Source organism: Pelodiscus sinensis, chromosome 30, assembly GCF_052426305.1.
Source record: "Pelodiscus sinensis isolate ZL-2025 chromosome 30, ASM5242630v1, whole genome shotgun sequence".
Classification (NCBI taxonomy): domain Eukaryota; kingdom Metazoa; phylum Chordata; order Testudines; family Trionychidae; genus Pelodiscus; species Pelodiscus sinensis.
The window spans coordinates 1,485,001-1,512,930 of NC_143081.1; the positions used below are offsets into that span (position 1 = coordinate 1,485,001).

At 66.8% G+C, this 27,930-nt stretch overlaps 1 protein-coding gene across 6 annotated transcripts in view; it reads left to right on the top strand.

Moving 5' to 3' along the window:
* The window catches only part of CARMIL3 (capping protein regulator and myosin 1 linker 3), a 35,737-nt gene extending 7,807 nt beyond the window's left edge, over positions 1-27,930 (top strand). The window contains exons 2-41 of one of the 6 annotated variants that reach the window (XM_089774311.1): positions 5-95; positions 2,094-2,144; positions 3,431-3,490; positions 3,931-4,052; positions 4,689-4,768; positions 4,852-4,922; positions 5,388-5,461; positions 6,179-6,254; positions 7,166-7,254; positions 7,446-7,540; positions 8,538-8,624; positions 9,205-9,314; positions 9,902-9,979; positions 11,499-11,575; positions 11,810-11,914; positions 12,652-12,721; positions 12,882-12,963; positions 13,073-13,169; positions 14,461-14,515; positions 14,683-14,855; positions 15,383-15,451; positions 16,941-17,034; positions 17,131-17,229; positions 17,377-17,508; positions 18,255-18,368; positions 18,715-18,890; positions 19,034-19,121; positions 21,068-21,211; positions 21,302-21,365; positions 22,659-22,867; positions 24,276-24,391; positions 24,967-25,300; positions 25,375-25,509; positions 25,684-25,750; positions 25,833-25,922; positions 26,241-26,350; positions 26,508-26,670; positions 26,788-26,898; positions 27,327-27,446; positions 27,517-27,930. In XM_089774311.1, the coding sequence (XP_089630437.1) occupies positions 5-95; positions 2,094-2,144; positions 3,431-3,490; positions 3,931-4,052; positions 4,689-4,768; positions 4,852-4,922; positions 5,388-5,461; positions 6,179-6,254; positions 7,166-7,254; positions 7,446-7,540; positions 8,538-8,624; positions 9,205-9,314; positions 9,902-9,979; positions 11,499-11,575; positions 11,810-11,914; positions 12,652-12,721; positions 12,882-12,963; positions 13,073-13,169; positions 14,461-14,515; positions 14,683-14,855; positions 15,383-15,451; positions 16,941-17,034; positions 17,131-17,229; positions 17,377-17,508; positions 18,255-18,368; positions 18,715-18,890; positions 19,034-19,121; positions 21,068-21,211; positions 21,302-21,365; positions 22,659-22,867; positions 24,276-24,391; positions 24,967-25,300; positions 25,375-25,509; positions 25,684-25,750; positions 25,833-25,922; positions 26,241-26,350; positions 26,508-26,670; positions 26,788-26,898; positions 27,327-27,446; positions 27,517-27,542 (4,204 nt within the window). In that variant the 3' untranslated portion in view covers positions 27,543-27,930. Of the gene's footprint in view, positions 96-2,093; positions 2,145-3,430; positions 3,491-3,930; positions 4,053-4,688; positions 4,769-4,851; positions 4,923-5,387; positions 5,462-6,178; positions 6,255-7,165; positions 7,255-7,445; positions 7,541-8,537; positions 8,625-9,204; positions 9,315-9,901; positions 9,980-11,498; positions 11,576-11,809; positions 11,915-12,651; positions 12,722-12,881; positions 12,964-13,072; positions 13,170-14,460; positions 14,516-14,682; positions 14,856-15,382; positions 15,452-16,940; positions 17,035-17,130; positions 17,230-17,376; positions 17,509-18,254; positions 18,369-18,714; positions 18,891-19,033; positions 19,122-21,067; positions 21,212-21,301; positions 21,366-22,658; positions 22,868-24,275; positions 24,392-24,966; positions 25,301-25,374; positions 25,510-25,683; positions 25,751-25,832; positions 25,923-26,240; positions 26,351-26,507; positions 26,671-26,787; positions 26,899-27,326; positions 27,447-27,516 lie in introns of all 6 variants that reach the window. The other 5 variants (XM_089774306.1, XM_089774309.1, XM_089774308.1 and 2 more) reach the window with 5 other exon arrangements.

Genomic DNA, 27,930 nt, shown 5'->3' on the forward strand with positions numbered 1-27,930 from the left:
AGAGCATCCGCAAGGCCCTGCACCGGCCCCACAGCCCCCTGCTGCTGCGCGCCAAGCTGGAAACCAAGCCCAGGAAGTTTGAGGATCGAGTGTTGGTGAGTCACCGGGCGGCTACTGGGAAGCAGGAATGTCCCCCCGGCCCCCGCCTGCCCCCCCGGCCACCGCCTGCCCCCCCGGCCACCGCCTGCCCCCCAGCCACCGCCTGCCCCCCCCCGGCCACCGCCTGTCCCCCCGGTCCCCGCCTGCCCCCCCCCGGCCACCGCCTGCCCCCCCGGCCACCGCCTGCCCCCCCCCCGGCCACCGCCTGCCCCCCCGGTCCCCGCCTGCCCCCCCGGCCACCGCCTGCCCCCCCCCGGTCCCCGCCTGCCCCCCCGGTCCCCGCCTGCCCCCCCCCGGTCCCCGCCTGCCCCCCCCTGGTCCCCGCCTGCCCCCCCCGGTCCCCGCCTGCCCCCCCCCCGGCCACCGCCTGCCCCCCCGGTCCCCGCCTGCCCCCCCTGGTCCCCGCCTGCCCCCCCGGCCACCGCCTGCCCCCCCCCCGGCCACCGCCTGCCCCCCGGTCCCCGCCTGCCCCCCCGGCCACCGCCTGCCCCCCCCCGGTCCCCGCCTGCCCCCCCCCGGTCCCCGCCTGCCCCCCCCCCCCGCCACCGCCTGCCCCCCCCCCGGCCACCGCCTGCCCCCCGGCCCACCGCCTGCCCCCCCTGGTCCCCGCCTGCCCCCCCGGCCACCGCCTGCCCCCCCTGGTCCCCGCCTGCCCCCCCCGGTCCCCGCCTGCCCCCCCGCCCCCGCCTGCCCCCCCGGCCACCGCCTGCCCCCCCCGGTCCCACCTGCCCCCCAGCCACCGCCTGCCCCCCCCGGTCCCCGCCTCCTCCCCCGGCCCCGCCTCCTCCCCCGGCCCCCGCCTCCTCCCCCGGTCCCCTCCTGCCCCCCCGGTCCCCGCCTCCTCCCCCGGTCCCCTCCTGCCCCCCGGTCCCCGCCTGCCCCCTGGCCACCGCCTGCCCCCCCGGTCCCCGCCTCCTCCCCCGGCCCCCGCCTCCTCCCCCGGCCCCCGCCTCCTCCCCCGGTCCCCTCCTGCCCCCCCGGTCCCCGCCTCCTCCCCCGGTCCCCTCCTGCCCCCCCGGTCCCCGCCTCCTCCCCCGGTCCCCTCCTGCCCCCCCGGTCCCCTCCTGCCCCCCCGGTCCCCGCCTGCCCCCCCGGTCCCCTCCTGCCCCCCCGGTCCCCTCCTGCCCCCCCGGTCCCCGCCTCCTCCCCCGGTCCCCGCCTGCCCCCCCGGTCCCCTCCTGCCCCCCCGGTCCCCGCCTCCTCCCCCGGTCCCCTCCTGCCCCCCCGGTCCCCGCCTCCTCCCCCGGTCCCTCCTGCCCCCCCGGTCCCCGCCTCCTCCCCCGGTCCCCTCCTGCCCCCCGGTCCCCGCCTCCTCCCCCGGTCCCTCCTGCCCCCCGGTCCCCGCCTGCCCCCCCGGTCCCCGCCTCCTCCCCCGGTCCCCTCCTGCCCCCCCGGTCCCCGCCTCCTCCCCCGGGTCCCCTCCTGCCCCCCGGTCCCCGCCTCCTCCCCCGGTCCCCGCCTGCCCCCCCGGCCACCGCCCGCCCCCCAGATCCCCGCCTCCTTCCCCGGTCCCTGCCTACCCCCCCGGCTACCGCCTCCTCCCCCGGCCCCCGCCTGCCCCCCGGTCCCTGCTCGCCCCGCTCCCCCCACCTCCCCGGCCCCCGCTCACCCTGCCCCTGCCCCCACCCCCACTCGCCCTGCCCCCACCCTGCCGGTGCCCCTCCCTCCCGACCCCCCACCCTGCCCCCTGCTTGGCCCCCCGCCTTATTCCCCCACCCTTTCACACCCCCTGCTCCACCCCCACCCTGCCCCGCGCTCTGCCTCCAGCCCTGCCCCCCCGCACTGCCAGTGCCCCTCACTCCCACCCCCCTGCCCCACCCCACCCCCTGCACCTGCCAGGACCCCCACTGCTGCGCCCCAGCCCCCCAGGACTGTGCTGCAGTGAGTCCCCCGGAGCGTGGCTGCTGCTGTCCCAGGTGGGGTGCCGGCCCCACGGGGACACGGGCTGGGCGGTCTCTGCGCTCTCCTCTCACGGGGCTGCTTGGGCCCTGCAGGTGCTGACGGCCTGGCGCCTCCACATCTTCGGCCTCCGCCTGCCCGCCAAGGTGAGTGAGCACAGCGCCCACGGCCACGCGCCCACGGCCACGCCCACACGGCCACGGCCACGCGCACACGGCCACGCCCACGGCCACGCCCACACGCCCACGCGCACACGCCCACGCGCCCATGTCCACGCGCACACACCCACGCGCACACACCCACGCGCCCACGGCCACGCCCACGGCCACAGCCACACGGCCACGCCCCCACGGTCACGCGCACACGGCCACGCCCACGCCCACACGGCCACGGACCTGCACACACAGCCACGCCCACGCCCACACGGACACGCGCGCACAGCCACGGACCCGCCCACACGCCCACACACCCACGGCCACGGACCTGCACACACGGCCACGCCCACAAGGTCACGCCCACGGCCAAGCCCCCACGGCCACGCCCCCACGGCCACGCGCACGGCCACGCCCACATGGCCACGCGCACACGGCCACGGACCCGCCCACACGGCCACGCCCACACGGCCACAGACCTGCACACACGGCCACGCCCATATGGCCACGCCAACACGGCCACGTGCACACGGCCACAGACCCGCACACACGGCCACACGCACACGGCCACGCCCACACGGCCACGGACCCGCACACACGGCCATGCCCACACGGCCACGGACCCGCACACACGGCCACACCCACACGGCCACGTGCACACGGCCACGCGCACACGGCCACGGACCCGCCCACACGGCCACGCGCACACGGACACGGACCCGCTCTCACGGCCACGGACCCGCGGACCCACACACAACATGGACACACGGACATGAACACATGGACCCGCACACACAGACACATGGAAACACACGGACATGGACATGCACACACACACACACACACACAACACGGACACTCACACAAGGACATGCACACACGGACATGCACACACGCAAACACAGACACGCACATGCACACGCACACAACACAGATACTCACATGCGCATGCACGGACACGCACCTACACACACATGTGGACACACAGACATGGACATACGGACACACACCTACGCATGTACACATGCACACACACACCTACACACACTGACCCACACACGTGTACATATGCACACACAGACATACAGATACACAGAGGCATGCACACACTGATGCCTGCACATACATGGGGACACAGGGACACACACCCAGGGAACAGACACACTGGGGGGTGCGGAGACACACACAGATAGACACGGACACACACAGACACGGACACACACAGACACGGACACACACAGACACGGACACACAGACTCACTTCTCCTCCCTCTCCCCAGCTCGAAAGCTCCTTCAATGTGCTGGAAATTCGAACCTTAAACACCATAAATCACAGCCAGGTGAGTGCCCCACGGCCCCCCCTCCGCCCCCCACCCCGCTCCTCCTGGTCCCCCCTGCCCCCCCTCCGCCCCCCACCCCGCTCCTCCTGGGCCCCCCTGCCCCCCCTCTGGCCCCCACCCCGCTCCTCCGGGCCCCCCGCCCCTCCTCCGCCCCCCACCCCGCTCCTCCTGGTCCCCTCTGCCCCCCTCCGCCCCCCACCCCGCTCCTCCTGGGCCCCCCTGGCCCCCGTCCGCCCCCACCCCGCTCCTCCTGGGCCCCTCTGCCCCACCCTCCACCCCCACCCCGCTCCTCCCGGCCCCCCTGGCCCCGCCCCCCACCCCACTCCTCCCGGGCCCCACGGCCCCACCCTCCACCCCCACCCCACTCCTCCCGGGCCCCACGGCCCCATGGCCCCACATCACCCCCTGACCCCAACCCTCATCGTGCCCCTCCCCCCCAGATCCTGGTGGACACGGAGAAGGGGACCTACAGCCTCCAGTTCCCCAGCCCTGGCAGCGCGGAGCAAGTCACCCGGCACATCACCACCGCCCTCGGCAGGATCTTCCCCAGCCCCACGGCCGGGTCAGTCCCTCCGCGGCGGGGCAGGGGGGTGGGGCCGGGCAGGGGGCACTGGGGGTGGGGCCGGGCAGGGGGTGCTGAGGGGTGGGAGGTGGGTGTGGGGGGTGGGGCCGTGCAGGGGGCACTGGGGGTGGGGCCGGGCAGGGAGTGCTGAGGGGTGGGAGGTGGGCGTGGGGGGGTGGGGCCGGGCAGGGGGCACTGGGGGTGGGGCCGGGCAGGGGGTGCTGAGGGGTGGGAGGTGGGTGTGGGGGGTGGGGCCGGGCAGGGGGTGGGAGGTGGGTGTGGGGGGTGGGGCCGGGCAGGGGGTGGGAGGTGGGTGTGGGGGGTGGGGCCGTGCAGGGGGCACTGGGGGTGGGGCCGGGCAGGGGGTGCTGAGGGGTGGGAGGTGGGTGTGGGGGGTGGGGCCGGGCAGGGGGCACTGGGGGTGGGGGCTGGGCGTGGGGGGTGGGGGCCGGGCAGGGGGTGCTGAGGGGTGGGGGCTGGGAGTGGGGGGTGGGGCCGGGCAGGGGGCACTGGGGGTGGGGGCTGGGCAGAGGGTGCTGAGGGGTGGGGGCCGGGCGGGACACCCCACTGCGGTAAGGGGCGGGGGAGGGGAAGGGACCCAGGCACCCTGACGGTGCCCCTCCCCCACTCCCCCAGGTGCCTGCGGACCCCCGACACCCCCCGGGACACGTCCCCCAACTCGGAGACCTCCAGCTCCACCAGCCACAGCGTCTGCGGTGAGTGGGGGGGCGGGGGGCCGGCGGGAAGGGGGCGGGGGAGGGGCGCCCCGCACTGACGCCCGACTCTGTCTCCCCGGCAGGGGGGTTCTCCGAGACCTACGCCGCCCTCTGCGACTACAATGGGCTCTGCTGCCGGGAGGAGGTGCAGTGGGTAGGTGGGGGCAGGGGGGCGTTGCAGTGGTTAGGTGGGGGCGGGGGGGCGTTGCAGTGGGTAGGTGGGGGCAGGGGGGCGTTGCAGTGGTTAGGTGGGGGCGGGGGGGCGTTGCAGTGGGTAGGTGGGGGCGGGGAGGGGTTTGCAGTGGGTAGGTGGGGGCGGGGGGGCGTTGCAGTGGGTAGGTGGGGGCAGGGGGGTGTTGCAGTGGTTAGGTGGGGGCGGGGGGGCGTTGCAGTTGGTAGGTGGGGGCGGGGAGGGGTTTGCAGTGGGTAGGTGGGGGCGGGGAGGGGTTTGCAGTGGGTAGGTGGGGGCGGGGGGGCGTTGCAGTGGGTAGGTGGGGGCGGGTGGATGGGGGAGGGGATGGGCCCTGGGGACTGTAGGGGGCTGGGGGGAGCAGGGGGCTGGAAGAGGCAGGATGGGGGGCAGGGCCCCCCCTTTCCCTCTCACTCCCGTCCTTTGCAGGATGTCGACACCATCTACCACTCGGCCGACAACCGGGAATTCAACCTGCTGGACTTTAGCCACCTGGAGAGCCGGTGAGGGGGGGCCCGGTTCCATCGTGTGCACCCCGATAGCCCTGCACCCCAAAACCTCAATACCCCAATAGCCCCGTACCCTGATACCCCAATAGCCTGCTCGCCAATACCCTGATAGCCCTGCACCCCGATACCCTGATACCCCAATAGCCCTGCACCCCAGTAGCCCCCACACTCTGATCGCCTCGTGTCACAGAGTGTGGGGAAGCCCCCGGGCCCTTCCCCCTCCTCCCCCAGCCAGAGGGGACTCTCGGGCGGCTGCTAGAAGAGAAGGGCTATGGGGTCCCAGGGTCCCAGCGTAGCCCAGGCTTGTGACAGGAGCCAGGAACTCGGGGCGAGGGGGGGCCAGAGCCAGGCCCTGCCCGGCCCCCCAGGCCAGCTAGAGCCCCCCAGCCACGCCCAGGCACTGGTCCCCGCCCCCGCCTCCGTCACCGGGGCCTCAGGCCGGGCGAGACTGACCCCACTTCCCAGAGTCCCCCCGGCCGCCCCCTCCCCGTGCAGAGCGTGCGGCAGGGCCTGGGGAAACTGAGGCACGCACAGAGTCACTGCAGAGCAGCCCAGGGCGGCGGAGGGAATCCAGGGACTGCGAGAGCGAATCCCGGCCCCACCGCGTCCCAGCCCGGTACCCCGACAGCCCGTCTGCCCACACAGCCCTTCCCTGGGGTGCCCCCCGCCAGCACAAATCTAGGGGCTCACCCCCCCACACTCTCCCCACAGGGACCTGGCTCTGGTGGTGGCAGCCCTCGCCTACAATCCCTGGTTCACGCGACTCAGCTGCAAGGATCTGCGGCTGGTAGGTATCCCCCGAACCTGCCCCTGCACCCCCAAACCCGCCCCTGCACCCCTAAACCTGCCCCTGTACCCCCAAACCTGCCCCTGCACCCCCAAACCCGCCCCTGTACCCCCAAACCTGCCCCTGCACCCCAAACCCGCCCCCGCACCCCACAACCCACCCTGGACCCCCAAACCTGCTTTCTGTACCCCAAACCCGCCCCTGTACCCCCAAACCTGCCCCTGCACCCCCAAACCCGCCCCTGTACCCCCAAACCTGCCTCTGTACCCCAAACTGTCTGCACCCCATGCCACTGCTGAAACCCTTCCTCCCGGCCCTGCACTCCAAACCCACCCCCTAACCTGTCTCTACACCCCAAGCTGCTCCGGCAACCCCCATCTACCTCTGCATCCTAAACCTGCCCCTGTACCCCAAAACCTGCTCCTGCAACCCTCACCCACCCCTGCACCCCAAATCTGCCCCGTACTCCCAACTCATGCTTGATCCCCAAACCTGGCCCTGCACCCCAAAGCCACCCCTGCATGCCAAATGCATTCCTGAACCCCAACACCTGCCCCTGTGGTCCAAACCCACCCCAGCATCTTCCCCTGCACCCCAGATCCTCACGCTGTCCTGCAAAATCTGCTCCCCAAATCCTCCCCGGTGCTCTGAGCCAGTCGCCTGCACCCCACAACCCACCCTGGACCCCCAAACCCTCCTCCCCCTTGACAACACCCCGTAGCCCCAAGTCCCTCTTCTTCTATGCCCGCAAAGTGCCCCGCACCCCGCAATTCACCCTAAAGCCCCCGGTCCATCCCAACAGCCCTGCACCCCCAGACTCGCTCCAGGGGAGATGCCTCCCCTGCGCCCCCCAATCGCCGGCCGGGGCCCCGCATTCCTGCGTTGCTCTCTGTCTCCTTCCGCTCCACCAGGGCCCCGAGGTCTCGGAGCAGGTGCTGCACACGCTCAGCAAGTCCCGCCATCTGGAGGAGCTGGTGCTGGACAACGCGGGGTTAAAACCGTGAGTGAGCCCCCCAACCCCGGCACCTCTAGGGGTGCCCCCCCGGGACAGGGCCGGCTGGGGACGGGGAGGGCGGATCCGTCCCTTCTACAGGCGCCGGCTCCCACCCAATCCCAGGGCTGGCCGCTGCGGGGGGGGGGGGACTGGGATTCGGGGTTCAGGGTGTCACCCCCCATCTCTCTCCGGCACAGGGACTTCGCGCTCAAGCTGACCTGCGCCCTGGGGGACAACCCCGGCTCGGCCCTTCACACCCTGGTGCTGTCGCACAACCAGATAGAGGACAAAGGTGGGGTCCCCGAGCACCCCCCAGCGTCCCCCAGCACCCAACAGCCCCCATGTCCCCCCGAACCCCCCAGCGTCCCCCAGCACCCAACAGCCCCTATGTCCCCCCGAACCCCCCAGCGTACCCCAGCACCCAACAGCCCCCATGTCCCCCCGAATCCCCCAGCGTCCCCCCCCCCCATCCCACCCAACAGCCCCCATGTCCCCCCGAACCCCCCAGCGTCCCCCAGCACCCAACAGCCCCCATGTCCCCCCGAATCCCCCAGCGTCCCCCAGCACCCAACAGCCCCCATGTCCCCCCGAATCCCCCAGCGTCCCCCCATCCCCCGACCCAACAGCCCCCATGTCCCCCCGAATCCCCCAGCGTCCCCCAGCACCCAACAGCCCCCATATCCCCCCGAATCTCCCAGCGTCCCCCAGCACCCAACAGCCCCCATGTCCCCCCGAATCCCCCAGCGTCCCCCAGCACCCAACAGCCCCCATATCCCCCCGAATCCCCCAGCGTCCCCCAGCACCCAACAGCCCCCATGTCCCCCCGCCCCCAATCCCCCCCCCAGCCCCCCATCCCCCAGCGTCCCCCAGCACCCAACAGCCCCCATGTCCCCCCGAATCCCCCAGCGTCCCCCAGCACCCAACAGCCCCCATGTCCCCCCGAACCTCCCAGCGTCCCCCAGCACCCAACAGCCCCCATGTCCCCCGAACCCCCCAGCGTCCCCCAGCGTCCCCCAGCACCCAACAGCCCCCATGTCCCCCCGAACCCCCCAGCGTCCCCCAGCACCCAACAGCCCCCATGTCCCCCCGAACCCCCCAGCGTCCCCCAGCACCCAACAGCCCCCATGTCCCCCCGAACCCCCCAGCGTCCCCCAGCACCCAACAGCCCCCATGTCCCCCGAACCCCCCTGAGCCCCGAGTTGCTGGTCAGCTCCAGGTCCCCCCGGTCCCTGCGTTGCCCCCCCCGGCCGTTCTCACGATTTTCTCCCCCCGCTCTGCTGTGCCCCCAGGTCTGATCGCCCTGAGTCAGCAGTTGCTTTCCTGCCCCAAGGGGCTGCGGCAGCTGGGGCTCTGCAAGGCCGGGGTCACCCCGAAAGGTACGGGGCCTGGGGGAGGGGCGGGGGGAGGTGGGGCACAGCGGCGGAGGGGCGGGGGACCGGGGGGAGGTGGGGCGCAGCGGGGAGGGGCGCTCTGGGGCTGGGGGGCTGGGGGAGGGGCAGGGGGCTGGGGGAGGTGGGGCGCAGCGGGGGAGGGGCGGGGGGCTGGGGGGGGGGTGGGGCGCAGCGGGGAGGGGACGCTCTGGGGCTGGGGTGCAGCGGGGGAGGGGCGGGGGCCGGGGGGAGGTGGGGCGCAGCGGGGAGGGGACGCTCTGGGGCTGGGGGGCCGGGGGAGGGGCAGGGGGCCAGGGGAGGTGGGGGCACAGCGGGGGGGGGCCGGGGGGAGGTGGGGCGCAGCGGGGAGGGGACGCTCTGGGGCTGGGGGGCCGGGGGAGGGGCAGGGGGCCAGGGGGAGGTGGGGCGCAGCGGGGGAGGGGCGGGGGCCGGGGGGAGGTGGGGCGCAGCGGGGAGGGGACGCTCTGGGGCTGGGGGGCCGGGGGAGGGGATGCTCTGGGGTTGGGGGGCAGGGTGGGGCTGGACGGGGGGTCCCAGCCCTCCCACTCACTCCCCTGCCCCCCAGGCCTGGCCGGGCTGTGCCAGACCCTGGGGGCCAATCCGGCCTTCAGCAGCTCCCTGCAGCACCTAGATCTCAGCAAGAACCCGGGGCTGCTGGCTGGTGAGGAGGCCCACGTGAGTGACAGCAGGGGGGCTGGGAGGGGGCAGGGTGCCGTGGGGCTGGGAGAGGGCAGGAGGCGCCGTGAGGCTGGGAGGGGGGCAGGGGGCGCCGTGGGGCTGGGAGGGGGTGGGGTCACTGTGGGGCAGGGAGAGGACAGGAGGCGCCGCGGGGCTGGGAGGGGGTGGGGTCACTGTGGGGCAGGGAGAGGACAGGAGGCACCGTGGGGCTGGGAGGGGGGTGGGGGCGCCGTGAGGCTGGGAGGGGGGCAGGGGGCGCCGTGGGGCTGAGAGGGGGTGGGGTCACTGTGGGGCAGGGAGAGGACAGGAGGCGCCGTGAGGCTGGGAGGGGGGCAGGGGGCGCCGCAGGGCTGGGAGGGGGGTGGGGGCGCCGTGGGGCTGGGAGGGGGGTGGGGGCGCCGTGGGGCTGGGAGAGGACAGGAGGCGCCGTGGGGCTGGGGGCACCAGGGAATGAGGGGCGGTACGCACTGTGGGGCAGGGAGTGGGGGGGGGCCGAGAGCTGGGGGCAGGGAACAGGCTGGGGGTTCTGTGGGGCTCAGACGCCCCCCCACCAGCTCCAACCCTCCGGCCTGGCCCCCCCACAGGGGTTCTACTCCTTCCTGGCCCAGCCCAACGGCCTGGTGCACCTGGAGCTGTCGGGCACGGACTGCGCCCTGGACGTGGTGAGGGGCGGGGCGCCGGGAGGGGTGGGTATGGGAAGCAGAGGGGGGTGGGGAGGTGGGGTGTGCGGGTGTGTGGAACTGGGGGGCATGGGAAGCAGTGGGCATGGGGAGCGGGGGGAGCTTGGGGGACGTGGGGAGCAGGGGGTGCTCTGGGCAGAGGGGGCGCCGGGAGCAAGAGGTGTGGGGAGTCGGGGGAGTGGGGAGCAGGGGGTGCTCTGGGCAGAGGGGGGCGCGGGGAGCAAGAGGTGTGGGGAGTCGGGGGAGTGGGGAGCTGGGGGTGCTCTGGGCAGTGGGGGGCCCGGGGAGCAGGGGGTGTGGGGAGTCGGGGGAGTGGGGAGCTGGGGGTGCTCTGGGCAGAGGGCGGCGTGGGGAGCAGGGGGCGTGGGGAGCTGGGGATGCTCTGGGCAGAGGGGGACGTGGGGAGCAGGGGGTGTGGGGAGCTGGGGATGCTCTGGGCAGAGGGGGCGTGGGGAGCAGGGGGCGTGGGGAGCTGGGGATGCTCTGGGCAGAGGGGGCGTGGGGAGCAGGGGGTGTGGGGAGTCGGGGGAGTGGGGAGCTGGGGATGCTCTGGGCAGAGGGGGGCGTGGGGAGCAGGGGGCGTGGGGAGCTGGGGATGCTCTGGGCAGAGGGGGCGTGGGGAGCAGGGGGAGTGGGGAGCTGGGGGTGCTCTGGGCAGAGGGGGGCCCGGGGAGCAGGGGGTGTGGGGAGGCGGGGGAGTGGGGAGCTGGGGGTGCTCTGGGCAGAGGGGGGCCCGGGGAGCAGGGGGTGTGGGGAGGCGGGGGAGTGGGGAGCTGGGGGTGCTCTGGGCAGTGGGGGGCGCGGGGAGCAGGGGGTGTGGGGAGGCGGGGGGAGTGGGAAACTGGGGGTGCTCTGGGCAGAGGGGGGCCCAGGGAGCAGGGGGTGTGGGGAGGCGGGGGAGTGGGGAGCTGGGGGTGCTCTGGGCAGAGGGGGGCCCAGGGAGCAGGGGGTGTGGGGAGCTGGGGGTGCTCTGGGCAGAGGGGGGCCCAGGGAGCAGGGGGTGTGGGGAGGCGGGGGAGTGGGGAGCTGGGGGTGCTCTGGGCAGAGGGGGGCCCAGGGAGCAGGGGGTGTGGGGAGGCGGGGGAGTGGGGAGCTGGGGGTGCTCTGGGCAGAGGGGGGCCCAGGGAGCAGGGGGTGTGGGGAGGCGGGGGAGTGGGGAGCTGGGGGTGCTCTGGGCAGTGGGGGGCGCAGGGAGCAGGGGGTGTGGGGAGGCGGGGGAGTGGGGAACTGGGGGTGCTCTGGGCAGAGGGGGGCCCAGGGAGCAGGGGGTGTGGGGAGGCGGGGGAGTGGGGAGCTGGGGGTGCTCTGGGCAGAGGGGGGCCCAGGGAGCAGGGGGTGTGGGGAGGCGGGGGAGTGGGGAGCTGGGGGTGCTCTGGGCAGAGGGGGGCCCAGGGAGCAGGGGGTGTGGGGAGCTGGGGGTGCTCTGGGGAGCTTGGGGAGGAGCGGAGCTGGGGGTGTGGGGAGCCGGGGGGTTGATCTCTTTCCCTCTCTGCCCCCCAAGTTATTCGGGGCGCTGCTGCACGGATGTTGCCCGCGGCTCAGCTACCTCAACCTCGCTCGCAACACGTTCTCCCACCGGTACGTGTTGGGGTCCCCCGCCCCCGATTTCCAGCTGCAGAGCCCCCGCCCGGCACATTCCTCCCCTGCGCCCCCGTTTCCCAGCGGGAGGGACCCCAGTGCAGAGCCCCTCCTCTGCCCCCCATTTCCCACGGAGGGGGCGCTGATTAACCCCGTCCCACTTAGCCCCCCCCCGGCCACGCTGGCGTCGGGGTCCCCCTGCATGTGGGGCTCCCACTAGGTCTGTGTCCCTAGGAAAGCCAAGGACGGGCAGGTGCCCTTCAAGCAATTCTTCTGCAGCGCCTACGCGCTCACCCACGTCAGCCTGGCGGGCACCCGACTGCCCCTGGACGCCTTGAGGTGAGTGGGGGGGGGTCTCTGTGTGTGTGTGTTTGTGTGTGTGTCTGTGTGTGTGTCTGTGTGTGTGTGTTTGTGTGTCTGTGTGTGTGTCTGTGTGTGTGTGTTTGTGTGTCTGTGTGTGTGTGTCTGTGTGTGTGTGTTTGTGTGTCTGTGTGTGTGTCTGTGTGTGTGTGTTTGTGTGTGTGTGTGTGTCTGTGTGTGTGTGTTTGTGTTTCTGTGTCTGTGTTTTGTTTATGTGTGTGTGTGTTTGTGTGTGTGTGTGTTTGTGTGTCTGTGTGTGTGTGTGTGTGTGTCTGTGTGTGTTTTGCGTGGGTGTCTGTGTGTGTTTTGTGTGTGTCTGTGTGTGTATTTTTATGTATCTGTGTCTGTATTTTGTGTATGAGTGTGTGCTTTGTGTGTGTCTGTGTTTTTGTGTGTATCTCTGTGCGTGTTTGTGTGTTTTGAGTATGTGTGTGCGCTTTGTGTGTGTCTGTGTGTATTTTTGTGTGTCTGTATCTGTGTTTTGTGTATGAGTGTGTGTGCTTTGTGTATGTTTGTGTGTGTGTTTTTGTGTCTGTGTGTGTGTTTTGTGTGTGTTTGTCTGTGTGTGTGTGTGTGTGTCCCCTGATGGATGGGCCGGGCCCTGCTTGCTGTGTTGGGGGAAGAGCTAGTGAGGCAGGTGGGCGGGGCTAGTGAAGTAGGTGGGCGGGGCTAGTGGGGGACACACCCCTTGCCCCCATTAACCCCACGTTCCCCAGGTCTCTGTTCCAGGGTCTCTCGGCCAACACCCACCTGAGCGACGTTCACCTGGACCTGAGCGGCTGTGAGGTGAGGGGGGAGGGGCTGGGCAATGGGGGGGGGCATGGCCGGCGGGGGAGGGGGCCATCTGCCAATTCTTTCTTCCCCGCCCCCTCCCCCTCCTTCCCTCATCCGTCCCCTCCCCCTCCCCATTCCCTCGTTCTGTCAATCATTCCTCGTTCTGTCCCAGCTGCGCTCGCCGGGGGCTCAGGTCCTGCAGGAGCAGCTCCCAGGAGTCACCGCCGTGGGGAGCCTGGACCTCTCCGACAACGGTGCGTCTGTCCGCCGGCCCTCCAGCCCGTGGGCCCCACGGTGGGGGGAGGGGGCCACATCTTAGCTCCCCCTGATGCTCCTCTTCACCCCGCCCCTGCCTCGCTCCAGGTTTCGACTCGGATTTGCTGACGCTTGTCCCAGCTCTGGGCAAGAATAAATTCCTCAAACACCTCTGGCTCGGCAAGAACTTCAGCGTCAAGTCCCGGTGGGTGAAGGCTCCCGTCATTCGTCTCCTGCCCTCCCTTCTCCCCGGGAGAGAGAAGTTCCTGAGAATCCTTTGTCCCCCGAGGTCACCTTCTCTCGCGAGGAAGTTCTGCTCCATGGGACCCGTCTAGACCCATTGCATGGGGGCTGGGTTCCACGGGGCCCTTTCTAGACTCATTGCATGGGTGCGGTCTCCATGAGAAACAGTGGAGACCCACTGAAGGGTCATCGGACTCTGTTTATCTATTGGATGGATGTTGGGCTCCATGCGAACCATTCTAGACCCATTAGATGGGCATTGGACTCCACGGGACCCATTGGTGATGGACAACATTAGACATGTTCTAGACCCATTGGGTGCATGTTGGGCTCCATGAGAAGCATTGGAGACCCCCAGGATGGGCACTGGTGCTTAGTGGGAACCATTCTAGACCAATTAGGCAGTTCTCCAACCATCTAGAAAGAAATGGAGAGCGCAAGTTGAAAAGGCAGTCTAGAACCTCCCCAGTTGAGTGACTTAGAAAGCTGGTCAAGAGATTGGTAATCTCTGATTAGGTTGATGTTCTGAAGTCCCACCCAGAACCCACCCAGCTTAGACTGTGGAAGTAAGGGATACAGCATAGATGATCTAGAACGCTAGCCAAGCAATGTTATAAGTCTGCTGAGTTTGACTCTGTAGTGCCTGGCTATCCAGAACATGCCCAGCCTAGAACATGGGGTGAATCCAGAGTGGGTGACCTAAAACACCACCCAAGCAATGTTACGAGTCTACTGAATGTGACTCTATAGTGCCTGGCTATCCAGAACATGCCCAGCCTAGAACTTAGGGTGGGTCTAGAGCGGGTGACCTAGAACGCTACCCAAGCAATGTTACGTGTCTATTGAGTTTGACTCTGTAGTGCCTGGTTATCCAGAAAATGTCCAGCCTAGAACATGGGGTGGGTCTAGAGTGGGTGACCTAGAACACTACCCACGCAATGTTACATGTCTATTGAGTTTGACTCTGTAGTGCCCGGCTATCCAGAACATGCCCAGCCTAGAACATGGAGTGAGTCTAGGATGGGAGACCTAGAACGTACCCAAGCAACGTTGCAGTTCTGGTGCGAGGGAGGCTGTCGCATCCCACACTCCAGAACCCACCCAACTTGGGACCCCAAGAAAAGGGTCTGGAACAGGCCTCCTAGAACGATTACTGTGTCCCTGTGTCAGTGGGTGGGCTGGTGACTTGAGCTGCCCGCCCCGTTCCACCCCCTCTGGTGCTCATGCCCCGCCTCCATGTTCTCCCTCCCCAGGACGCTGGAGGAGATCCTTCACAAGATCGTGCAGCTGATTCAGGAGGAAGATTGTGTGAGTCTGCCCTCGGGGGCCGTGGGTCAGGACTGAGGGGAACCAGGAGAGCGGTGGGGTGGGGTGGGGTGAAGGGGAAGGCCAGGGCTGGAGTGTGGAGCTCTGGCAGAGCTACAGGGGAGGGGATCGCAGCGCTGACGCCCCTCCCCTCCGCCCCTCCCCTCCAGTCCCTGCAGTCTCTCTCTGTGGCCGACTCGCGGCTGAAGTCCCGGACCAGCATCCTTATCAACGCCCTGGGCAGCAACACCTGCCTGAGCAAGGTGGACCTGAGCGGGAACGGCATGGAAGACCTGGGAGCCAAGATGCTGTCCAAAGCCCTGCAGATCAACAGCACCCTCCGGTGGGGGGGAAGAGCACCCTGGGGTGCAGCAGGAGGCTCTTTAGGGAGACAGGGTGGGGGAGGGGGCTTCCTGGAGGGGAGGGACTGGGGTTGTAGGGAAGGGGGTGCAGTTCGGGGGCTCTCATGGGCACAAGAGTGGGGGATTAGGGTGAGGAGGTCTTACTAGGTGGTCCAGGAGGGTTGGAGCGTGTGGGGTCCTGTCAGCAGAAGTGGGGGGAGCTTGGGAGATGGGAGAGGGGCTACCTTGGGAGGGCAGGAATGGGGCGTGGAGAACAGAGGGGAAGAATCTCCTGGGGCTGAGAAGCAGAGAAGGGAATATGGAAAAGGGGGGGTTCTTGGAGGGAGAAGGACAGGAGAAAGCCATTGGTGGCTCCCCCTTGGGAAATGCCGGGGAAGGGGGTGCCACTGGAGTGGAGGAGGGTGGAAGGTTTGTGTTAGCCAAGGCAGGGTCTCATTAGGGGGTCACTACGGTGGGAGGAAAAAGGGACCCACGGTTGCGTGACCCAGCCTGGATCTCCTCTTCGCAGGAGCATCGCCTGGGACCGGAACAACACGACGGCACTCGGCTTCCAGGATATCGCCCGAGCCCTGGAGAAGTGAGTCTGGAAGGGACTTGCTGGAGGAGTGTTAGCCTCTGACCTCCCAGCCCCCACCCCGGACTCAGGCTTAGTGGTAGCATTGAGAACAGGTGTCATTTCTCTGGGTTTCATACCGACTAGCTTCATTGTTTGCAATTCATTTGTAGTGGGGATGTGTGTGTGGGCTGGCAGAGTTGTGTGGATGGTGTTGAGTGGAGTAGTGGGCCTACTTGGTAGGTGGTGTTGAGCTTAGGATGTTGTGTAGGTAACTGGGTTGTCGGAGTGGATTACTGGTGCATTTTTTGGGTTGGCTGGAGTTGTGTAGTCTGGGTTACTGATTGGGGCTGGGTTGGGTTGTGGGTTGGATTAAACTGATTGAGTTATTGGTTGAACAGAGTCAGGTTAGCTTGAGTCAGATTGGACAATTACTAGCATAGGGATGGATTGGGTAGGATCTTGGTTTATTTATGTTAGTCGCATTGGATTCAACTAGTAAGTTGAGTAGGGTTGAGTAGGTTCTTGGTTGGGTAGAGTAGGTTGATTGGGTAGAACTTGGATTGAGTTCTTGGTTGAATAGAATTGGGTTGTGCTCTCAACTGGGTAGAGTTGGGTTGGGTTCTCGGTTGGGTTGGGTTCAGTTGGATCGAGTTGGGTTGGGTTCTTTGTTGGATCGAGCTGGGCTGGGTTCTCAATTGGGTTGAGTTGGGTTCGATTCTCAGTTGTGTTGGGTTCTTGGTTAAGTCAAGTTGGGTTGGGTTGGGTTCTCAGTTGGGTCGAGTTGGGTTGGATTCTTGGTTGGGTCGGGTTCTCAGTTGGGTTGGGTTCTAAGTTGGGTCGAGTTGGGTTGGGTTCTCGGTTGGGTTGAGTTGGGTTGGGTTCTTGGTTGGGTTGGGTTCTCAGTTGAGTTGGGTTGGGTTCTCAGTTGGGTTGGGTTCTCAGTTGGGTTGGGTTCTTGGTTGGGTCGGGTTCTCAGTTGGGTTGGGTTCTAAGTTGGGTCAAGTTGGGTTGGGTCCTCAGTTGGATTGAGTTGGGTTGGGTTCTTGGTTGGGTTGGGCTGGGTTCTCTGTTGGGTTGGGTTCTTAGTTGGGTAAAGTGGGGTCGGGTTTTCAGTTGGGTTGAGCTGGACTGGGTTCTCAGTTGGGTCGAATTGCGTTGGGTTCTCGGCTGGGTTATGTTCTCAGTTGGGTTGAGCTGTGTTGGGCTAGGTTATTGGAAGGGTCACTAGGGTGGATTGTTGGGTTAGCTGGTTGATAAGAAAAAGGTGGACAACACCTGGGAGGTGGGACAATAACGCAAAGACAAGAAGCCATTTGGGTGGTGACTGGAGGGGGACCAGGAGGTGAAAATGGGGAAACGGGAGTGATACCCACAGAGAGTAACTTGGATAACTGCAAGTGAGACCACAGCTCTGACAGACTTGAAGGCCGTTCCCTCGGTATCGGGAGGGGGTGGGAGTAACCTCTTTCCCAACACCTCCTGCCTCTGAGCCTCACACCTCCCGCTACAGCAACTACACCCTGAAGTACATGTCCTTCCCCATGAGCGACATCACAGCCGCTTTCCGCAGCGCCCCGGAGAGGACGGACGAGGTGTGGCAGAAGGTGAGTAGAGCCTGGGGCCCCGGGGCTCAGTTGGAGGGAGTGAGGGGACCCCCCCAAGGGGTCTCTCATCTGCCTCCCTTCATCCCTCCTCCCCAGATCCAATGGTGCCTCCTCCGAAACAGCCACTCCCAGAAGTTTTCCCAGGAGCAGGCCTTCCGACTCCAGCAAGGGATCGGCACCAGCGGCGCCGAGCAAGTAAACGTTCCCATCTCCCCGTACCGTCCCCCGCGGGCCAGGGGGCGGGCTTGGGGGGCAGGGAACAGAGCTCAGGCCTTTCCCCTTGAGGGGGCTCCGGCTCCATCCGGCTGGCTCAGGGGTGCCGCTAACCACCCTGTCCCTCAGCAGATGATCCGGCGGCTGTGCCTGCAGGTCCAGGAGAAGGTGAGGGCTCTGCACGGCTGCCCGGCCGACACCGTCCAAGAGGAGGTGCTGTACGCGCGGGAGCTGATGAAGGAGGCCAAGAACTCGCGGGCGGTAAGAGACCCCCCCTCTGCCCGGCTCCACCCCGTTCCCTCCGTCTCCACCCCTCTCACTCCAACCCCTGCCTCTCCCGTCCTGGCTCCTCCACCTGTGGCCCCGGCCCTGTGTCTCCAGATGTGGCCACAGCTGTGTTCCGTCGCCCTGGCGAAACTCTGCTGCTGCAGAGGTTGCCACATCTGGGCTTTCTGTCCCCAGATGTGGTCACACAACTGAAACCTCCATCCCTGGTCCAGGAACAAGCTCCCCAGATGTTGCCACATCTGGATCCCTCCATCCCCAGCCAGAAGCTAGTTCCCCAGATATTGCCACATCTGGATCCCTCCACCCCAGCCAGAAGCGAGCTCCCCAAATGTTCTCACATCTGGATCCCTCCACCCCCAGCCACAAGCTAGCTCCCCAGATGTTCTCGCATCTGGATCTCTCCATCCCCTGCCAGGAGCTCCCCGGCTGTTCGCACATCTGGATCCCTCCATCCTCAGTCAGAAGCAAGCTCCCCAGATGTTTCCACGTCTGGATCCCTTCATCCCCAGCCAGAAGCTAGCTCCTCAGATGTTGCCACATCTGGATCACTCCATCCCCAGCCAGACGCTAGCTGCCCAGTTGTTGCCACACAACTGAAACCTCCATCCCTGGTCCAGGAACAAGCTCCCCAGATGTGGCTACCGCTGCTGTCTTCCCCTCCCCCCACGCACATCTGTCCCTGCTCACCCCGCCCCTCTCGGGGCTCTCTCTCCTGCCAGCTCTTCCCCAGCCTATACGAGCTGGGACACATCCTGGCGAGCGACGGGCCCGTCCGGCAGCGCCTGGAGTCCGTGGCCAATGAGGTCTCCAAGGCCGTCGACAAGGAGCTGCAGGTGATCTCTCTGGGGGGGCTAAGCTTGGGGCCCCCCAGGTTTCACTAGCAGGGTTGGAGGACTCAGTTCAGGGGGACCCTGGGTCTTACCGGGGAACTGTGGGGAGCTCTGTTTGGAGGCTGGGAGGCTCCATTTTGGGGGGGCCCCGGGTCTTCCAGGAAGTTGGGGGAGGGCTGAATTTGGGGGCATCCCAGATCTCACTGGCTGGGGGACCCCAGGACTCACTGAGCACTTGAGGGGCTCAGTCTGGGGGGGGGGCGACCCTGGATCTGCTGGTGTCACTAAGGGAGCTCAATGCCGGGGGAATCCAGCTTGGGGGTGACGCGTTGTTTTGGGGGCCCCCCAGGTGATCCTGGACTCCATGGTGACACTGACCCAGGAGCTGTGCCCCAGGGCCATGCAGGCGGCCGAGGGCCACAACAAGATGCTGGGGGCCGTGTCGGAGCGGGTGACCGTCCCCCGCAACTTCATCCGGGGGGCGCTGCTGGAGCAGGCTGGGCAGGACATCCAGAACAAGCTGAAGTGAGGCCGGGGGGCCGGAGGGACGGGGCGTGGGGGAGGGGCGGTGTTCTTACGGGGGTCCCTGAGGAGGGGGTGGGGGTGTTTGGAGGACGGGGGGGTCTGCTCAACCTCTGAACCGCCCCCCCCCCCCCGTTGGTCCCCAGCGAGGTGAAGCTTTCGGTGGTGACGTATCTCACCAACTCCATCGTGGAGGAATTGCTGGACGAGCTGTACAGCACCCACAAGAACCTGGTGAGACCCCCAGCCCCCCGCTGCCCCCCAGCCCCCTACACTGCTCCCCAACCTCCCATGCTGCCCTCCAGCCCCCCCGCTGCCCCCCAGCCCCCTGCACTGCTCCCCAACCTCCCATGCCCCCCAGACCCCCCGCTGCCCCCCAGCCCCCTGCACTGCTCCCCAACCTCCCATGCTGCCCTCCAGCCCCCCCGCTGCCCCCCAGCCCCCTGCACTGCTCCCCAACCTCCCATGCTGCCCCCCAGCCCCCCCGCTGCCCCCCAGCCCCCTGCACTGCTCCCCAACCTCCCATGCTGCCCTCCAGCCCCCCCGCTGCCCCCCAGCCCCCTGCACTGCTCCCCAACCTCCCATGCCCCCCAGACCCCCCGCTGCCCCCCAGCCCCCTGCACTGCTCCCCAACCTCCCATGCCCCCCAGACCCCCCGCTGCCCCCCAGCCCCCTGCACTGCTCCCCAACCTCCCATGCTGCCCTCCAGCCCCCCCGCTGCCCCCCAGCCCCCTGCACTGCTCCCCAACCTCCCATGCTGCCCTCCAGCCCCCCACTGCCCCCCAGCCCCCTGCACTGCTCCCCAACCTCCCATGCTGCCCTCCAGCCCCCCCGCTGCCCCCCAGCCCCCTGCACTGCTCCCCAACCTCCCATGCTGCCCTCCAGCCCCTCCGCTGCCCCCCAGCCCCCTGCACTGCTCCCCAACCTCCCATGCTGCCCTCCAGCCCCCCCGCTGCCCCCCAGCCCCCTACACTGCTCCCCAACCTCCCATGCTGCCCCCAGCCCCCCGCTGCCCCCCAGCCCCCTGCACTGCTCCCCAACCTCCCATGCTGCCCTCCAGCCCCCCCGCTGCCCCCCAGCCCCCTGCACTGCTCCCCAACCTCCCATGCTGCCCCCAGTCCCCCTTGCTGCCCCCCCAGCCCTCTGCACTGCTCCCCAACCTCCCATGCTGCCCCCAGCCCCCCGCTGCCCCCCAGCCCCCTGCACTGCTCCCCAACCTCCCATGCTGCCCTCCAGCCCCCCCGCTGCCCCCCAGCCCCCTACACTGCTCCCCAACCTCCCATGCTGCCCTCCAGCCCCCCACTGCCCCCCAGCCCCCTGCACTGCTCCCCAACCTCCCATGCTGCCCTCCAGCCCCCCCGCTGCCCCCCAGCCCCCTGCACTGCTCCCCAACCTCCCATGCTGCCCTCCAGCCCCTCCGCTGCCCCCCAGCCCCCTGCACTGCTCCCCAACCTCCCATGCTGCCCTCCAGCCCCCCCGCTGCCCCCCAGCCCCCTACACTGCTCCCCAACCTCCCATGCTGCCCCCAGCCCCCCGCTGCCCCCCAGCCCCCTGCACTGCTCCCCAACCTCCCATGCTGCCCTCCAGCCCCCCCGCTGCCCCCCAGCCCCCTGCACTGCTCCCCAACCTCCCATGCTGCCCCCAGTCCCCCTTGCTGCCCCCCAGCCCTCTGCACTGCTCCCCAACCTCCCATGCTGCCCCCAGTCCCCCCCGCTGCTCCCCAGCCCCCTGCACTGCTCCCCAACCTCCCATGCTGCCCCCAGTCCCCCTTGCTGCCCCCCCAGTCCTCCACAGTCACCCCAGCTCCACCAGGGACCCCCTTCCCCCCACCTTAACCTCCAGTCCCCTCTACTGACCATCCTGTGATACCCCCAGCTCCCCAGCAGCCCTCACAGCCCCATCCTAGTGCACCCACGGCAGGGGCTGTGTCATGCCCAGAGCCCCCCCAGGCCCTCTTCATAATCCCCACAGATGCCTGCACCTTGATACCCCCGGCACCCCAGGGCAGCCCTTCCCCCACGCCCTCCACATTCACCTCAGTCTCTTCGCCATGCCCCCCGGCGTTATACCCCAGAGCCCCACTCTGCCCCTCTCTCCCCCCATGCAGAAGCTGAGCCCCCCAAAACCCTCCTCAGCCCCCTTAGAACCTCCAGTCACCCCAGGTACCTCTCCCCCCACAGGCCCGGCACATCACCTACCTCCAGCAGCTCTCCGAGGGGCAGGGCGGGGCAGGGAGCTCCGGGGGGACCCCGCTGGACCAGCCCCCCAGGAACCAGCTGAGAGACCCGGAGGAGACCACGGACGATGAGCTGGGGACCAGCATTGTAAGCGATGGGGATGGGGCACGGCCCTGCCGGCCCCTCTCCCAGCCCCCCAGTCCCAGCCCTAGCGTCACCCTGCTCTCCCCTCTGCAGGACACCATGGCCATCAAGAGGCAGAAGCACGGCAGGAAAATCCGGCCCGTCTCCGCCTTTATCGGTGAGCGATGGACACGGATCAGACCTCTCCTGTCTCCATCCACCCAGCCAGCCAGCCGCCTGCCCACCGGTCTGTCCGTCTGTCCCTCCATCTGTCCATCTGCACGTCCATCACCCATCAATCCATCCGTCTGTCCATCCACACGTCCATCCGCCCATCACTCTGTCCATCCGTCTGTCCACCCACACGTCCATCCGCCCATCACTCCATCCATCCGTCTGTCCACCCACACGTCCATCCGCCCATCACTCCGTCCATCCGTCTGTCCACCCACACGTCCATCCGCCCATCACTCCATCCATCCGTCTGTCCACCCACACGTCCATCCGCCCATCACTCCGTCCATCCGTCTGTCCATCCACACGTCCATCCGCCCATCACTCCATCCATCTGTCTATCCATCCACACGTCCATCCACCCATCACTCCGTCCATCCATCCGTCTGTCCACCCACACGTCCATCCGCCCATCACTCCGTCCATCCGTCTGTCCATCCACACATCCATCCGCCCATCTCTCCGTCCATCCGTCCATCCATCTGTCCATCCACACGTCCATCCGCCCATCACTCCATCCGTCCGTCTGCCCATCCACACGTCCATCCGCCCATCTCTCCATCCATCCGTCTGTCCATCCACATGTCCATCCGCCCATCACTCCATCCATCCGTCTGTCCACCCACACGTCCATCCGCCCATCTCTCCGTCCATCCGTCTGTCCACCCACACGTCCATCCGCCCATCACTCCGTCCATCCGTCTGCTCATCCGCCCATCACTCCATCCGTCCATCTGTCTGTCCATCCACCCATCACTCCATCCATTCAGCCATCCATCCGTGTACCAGCCATCCATCTGTCCACTTGTCCATCCATCCGTCTATCCATCTGTCCAAACATACATTCAACCTGCCCACCACTCCATCCATCCAACTGTCCACAATCCATCTGTCCACCCACTGCTTCATCCATCTGTCTGTCCAACCACCTAGCCAGCTCCATACATACCTTCAATCTACCTTTCAATCCACCTTTCCTTCCATCCGCCCACCCACCCATCCCTCCCTCCCTCCCTCCCTCCCTCCCTGCCTCCCTCCATTCACCCACCCACACATTCATCCTTCCACCCATCTGCCCCCCCCACTGATATCTCGAGGCACCCCTCCATCCACCCCTCCCTCAACCCGGTCACTTCATCACCCAAATCTCTATCCCTCTGCCCACCCCTCCGTTATCCACACAATCCTTCTTCTGTTGCTTCCTCCTCCCCTGCCCCACTGTCCCCCCACTCCACAGCTGACCCCGATGGCGACGCTGCACCCCGTTGGAGCACCGACTCTCCGTCCGGCTGGCTGTCCTCGTCGACCAGCAGCCAGTACTCGCATTCCCGCAGCCCGTCCTTCGAGGGACTGGCCGAGCTCCCCACCGAGGGCTCCCGGCTGGAGCACCGCACCCGCGGCCGGCCCCGGCCCCCCCGCTGCGCCCCCCCGGGGCCCCGCCAGAACGTGAGTCACGCCCACCTCATCCAGCACCTCGTGCCGCCGGGCCTCTGCTGGCATCTCTGGGTTGCTCATCTGAGTCTTTCTTCCCCTGCTCCTTCCTTTTCTCCCGTTCTCCTGCATTCGTTCCCTCCTCTCCTTGCCGCAGTCCTTTTCTCCTGCATTCCTTCCTTTTCTCCTTCCTTCCTTTTCTCCTTCCTTCCTTTTCTCCCTCCTTCCTCTTCTTCTTCCTTCCTTTCTCCCTCCTTCCTTTTCTCCTTCCTTCCTTTCTCCCTCCTTCCTTTTCTCCTTCCTTCCTTTTCCCATTCCTTTTCTCCTTCCTTTTCTCCTTCCTTCCTTTTCTCCTGCGTTCCTTCCTTTTCTCCTTCCTTCCTTTTCCCATTCCTTTTCTCTTTCCTTTTCCCATTCCTTCCTTCCTTCCTTCCTTCCTTCCTTCCTTCCTTTTCTCCCTCCTTCCTCTTCTTCTTCCTTCCTTTCTCCCTCCTTCCTTTTCTCCTTCCTTCCTTTCTCCTTCCTTTCTTCCTCGTTCCTTCCTTTTCTCACCTTCTCCTGCATTCATTCCTTCCTTTTCTCCTTCCTTCCTCTTCTTCTTCCTTCCTTTCTCGTTCCTTCCTTTTCTCTCATTCTGCTGCATTTGTTCCCTTGTCTTCTCCTTTCCTCAGTCCGTTTCTCCTACATTCGTTCCTTTTCTCCTTCCTTCCTTTCTCGTTTCTTCCTTTTCTCCTTCCTTCCTTTTCTCGTTCCTTCCTTTCTCCTTCCTTCCTTTCTCGTTCCTTCCTTTTCTTGTTCGCCCCTTTTCTCCTTAATTTTTCATTTGCAAATTTGCTTAATCATGCGTTCTCTCAATTTTGCATTCCCTCTTCCATCCATTCATTTTCACATTCTTTTGTTCCTTCCCTTATTCGTTTGTTTATTCCTCTTCCCCTCTCTGCTCCTTTTTTGTTCACTCATTCTGTCTCTTTTTTCACTCTGTCTCCCCTCAACTGTGCCTTTACCTTTTGGACAGACTCCAGCCCCAGAGCCTGATGGGGTAATGAGCTGAAGCAGACACAGGAAACTGGAACTTATCCCCTACTAAAACAGGAAGTCCCGGTTCCCAAGACGCGGGACTTCCTACTTCAGCTGTGTACAGGGGGGAGGAGCCAGCTTTATAGTAGGAGCAGCTAACTGAGCATTACTCTTTTTAATACTCCAAAACAGGAAGTTCCGGTTACTGGAGGAGGTAGTTTCCGATGGAAAGGGGGAAGAGCTGTTCTTGTAGTGGGAGGAGCTAATAGCTTTATCTCCAGACTACGGCAGGAAGTCCAAGTCACTGGAGGCGGGACTTCCCCTTTGCCTATGGGGGGGGGTAAGAGGGAGGAGCCAGTCTTAAAGTGACAGGGGCGAATTCCTTGCATACTATACCTCTCCTCAGCAGGCTCGGACGCCAGGATCCATCGAGCCCCAGCGGCAGGAGAACGGGACGGTGCCGAGGCTGGATGAGGGCCTGGAGGAATTTTTTAGCAGGCGTGTCCTCACCGATAACGCCAGGTGGGACCATCAACCCTTGGTACCAAACTGCTCAAGAGAGTTAAGTCCAAAGCAGACTGTGAAGAACTGCAAAAGGGTCTCTCCGAACTAGGGCAACAAAATGGCAGATGGATTTTAATGTTGATAAATGTAAAGTAAGGCACATTCGGGGGGGGGGGATCCCACAATATAAGCACGAGGGGTCACCCAATGAGCTGAAAAGGTTTCAAACAAACCAAAGGAAGTTTTTCTTCACTCCGAGCACAGTCAACCTGTGGAACTCCTCGCCAGAGGATGTGGCAAAGGCCAGGACATTAACAGGGTTCAAAAAATAGCGAGATAGATTCATGGAGGTTGGGTCCATCGATGGCTCTTAGCCAGGCTGGGTAGGAACGGGGTCCCCAGCCTCTGTGTGTCGGAGGGCGGAGATGGATGGCAGGAGCGAGATGGCGCGATCAGTACCGGTTCCGTTCCCTCCCTCTGGGGCATCTGGCACTGGCTGCTGTCGGCAGAAAGGGCACTGGGCTGGGGGAAGGGTAGGGAGCCCCCCCAGTCTGATTCTCTGATCACCCCCACTCCTCTCCTCTGCCCCCCAGCTATCCCCGGACCCCCAGGGGCTGCGGGGTGAGACCAGGTCCTTCGGACGCCCTGCCCCCCATGCAGAAGAAGAGGCGAAAGGGGCTTTTCCATTTTCGGCGCCACCGGAGCCTCAAGGGGGAGCGGGAGGCTGAAGACACCGTGTGGGGGGCCCCCCACAGCTCCCCCGGCACCCCGCAGGGGGCAGGAGAGGAGCCCAAGGCGCCCATGCGGAGCTCGGCCAGCCTGGACGAGGGGCAGGAGGAGGAGCCCCAGAGCGTGCGGGTCCCCTTCCCCGGGCTGGGGGGCAGCGGAGGAAGCGGGGTGAAGGGGCTGCCATCCCGGGGGATGCAGGTAAGGGGGGTCCGGGCAGCAGGGCGGGAGGGCCCCGCAGAGGTCGCTGCGTTCAACCACCTCTCTGTCCGTAGGGTCCCTCCACCGACCGTCCCCGCAACCCCGAGAGGGCGGAGTCCGACTCCTCGGAGGCGGAGCTATTGCAGCCTTCCAAAGTCCAGCGCATCGCCCTGCCGGGAATGGGGCGGAGCCTGGATGGGAAGACAGAGGTATGGGGGAAGGGGAGGGGCATTTCTGAAGGGGTGGAGCCTGAAGACAGGCCACGCCCACTTGTTACCTGGTGGCCTGCAGCTACAGTCACAGAGGGAGGGGCTATTTGGGGGCGGGGCCTGAGGAGGGAGGCCACACCCACTTGACTCCCCTTTCTACTGGCTTGGCTCCAGGGGGTGGAGCTGCAGAGGACGGGCAGCCTGCAGGATCGAGAGAGGCGGAGGTCCTCGGACGAAACAGGTAAGGGGGTGCACCCCAAAGTCTGCCCCTCCTCCTCTCCTAGCTCCCCCCATCCTGATCCCCCCTTTCCCCCCCCCCACAGACAGAGGGGGCTGGAGACCCCAACCTCCCCCACAGAGCTCCAAACCGACGTTCGCCACCATCCGCCGGGCTGAGGCCAGCTGGGATATCGGTAAGGGCTGCGAGCTTCCCGGCACAGTGCCCCAGGGCTGTGAGCTTCCCTACAACAGTGCCGCCAGGGCTGCGAGCTTCCTGGCACAGTGCCCTGAGGCTGTGAGCTTCCCTGGGGCGGTGCCCCTAAGGCTGTGAGCTTCCCTGCAGCAGTGCCCCCAGGGCTGCGAGCTTCCCTACAGCAGTGCCCTCAGGGCTGTGAACTTCCCTGCAGCAGTGCCCCTGGAGTTCTAAGCTTTAGAGCAGTGCCCGGCACGGCTGCGAGCTTCCGACAGCAGTGCCCCCATCATTCATGTGGTTTCTTCCTCTCCCATTTCAGCAGAGGAGAGCGCGCAGCTGGACCGGGAGGGGACGGACAGCCCCAGCGGGACCCCCAGAGAGGAGGAGGGGGACAGGCCCCCAAACCCCAGCTTCCTGGTATCTGGAAAGGTGAGAGGGGGGCTGCAGTGGTGGGAGGCTGGGGGGACAGAGGGTGTAAGCTGTGAGCTTCCCCACAGCAGTGCCCCCGGGGGTGGAGTTTGGGGTGCTCTGTGGCATTACTGGGGGGTCTAACTGATGCCCCTGTCCCCTCCCCACTCCCCAACAGGCCCGTCCCCCCAAGCCCGTCGCCGTCCCCCGGGGCCGAAAGGCCCCCACTCAGCCGGAGAGGAGCCAAAGCAGCGAGGAGGGGGAGGGGGGGGCCGGTCCCCCCGAGGCGCGGACCTCCCCCCCCATCGCCCGTCCCCGCCCGGACCACCTGGATACAGAAGGTACCGGGAACTGGGCTAGGGGGCGGGGCCAGGACAGACCCTGCCCCAAACAGGGACGGGCTGGCTCCAGGGGTGGGGGAGGGGACCCGGGGCCTTTCACCCCCTTTCTCCTTCCAGGGGGCTGTGAGGGGGGGCGGAAGCCGGTCCCCCTGAAGCCCCAGCGCACGCGCCGGGCCCAGTCCTGTGACAAGCTGGAGTCAGACCGGGGCCGTCACCCTGGAGCCAGAGGTGAGACCCCGAACTGAGTGGGGGAAGGGGCCCCAGGGCTGCGAGCTTCCCCACAGCATTGCCTCTAGCTGGGGGAGGGGACCCTAAGGGCTGTGAGCTTCCCCCCTAGCAGTGCCACCAGACAGAAGTGGGGACCCTAGGGGCTGCGAGCTTCCCCACAGCAGTGCCCCCAGCCGGGGGGGGGGAACTCTAGGGGCTGCGAGCTTCCCCACAGCAGTGCCTCTAGCTGAGGGAGGGGACCCTAAGGGATGTGAGCTTCCGCCCTAGCAGTGCCACCAGACAGAAATGGGGACCCTAGGGGCTGCGAGCTTCCCCACAGCAGTGCCCCCAGCCGGAGGGGGGGGGGAACCCTAGGGGCTGCGAGCTTCCCCATAGCAGTGCCCCCAGCTGGGTTGTCTCTGGATCTAACCCTTCCCCACCCCCAACAGGTGCGGCCAACGCCCCCCTGCCCGACCCCCCTCCGCCCCCACCCACGGGGAGGTACCAGCCATCCCGGAAAACCCGCCTCCCCGTGGCTCGGCCTCTCCTCTCCATGGACCAGGCTGTGGGTGAGTAGAGCCACCCTCTGCCCCCCAGCTGTTCCCCCCCCAGCCTGTCACCTCGTCCGTCTCTCCACAGGGACCCCGGAGTCCGGGACAGACTGACAGACCTGCCCTGCCAGCAGCTGGGGGCAGCCGGGAACGTGGCACCGAGGCGAGAGAGAAGAGGCCTCCCCGCCAACAAAAACCAAGGATCGGCCCCTCCCCCCATAGCCATGGGGCACAGACTCCACCCTGCCCCCCAGCCGCTTGCTTCCACCCCCCATGCGCACCCGGCTCCTCCCCACGCTTCCGACCCCCCGCGAGGGAGGGACCCCGGTTCCCACGGGGAGCCCCCGGCAGGTGGAAAACGGGGAGGGGGGCAGGATTCTGAATGTGGCTCCTCCCCCTGAGCGGCTACCCCGCCCCCCCTTTTCCGCCCCCCCCCCGGGGGTCACTGTCTATTTTCGGCCTGTACAGAGCGAAGAGAGAAATAAATTCTATCTGGCGATCA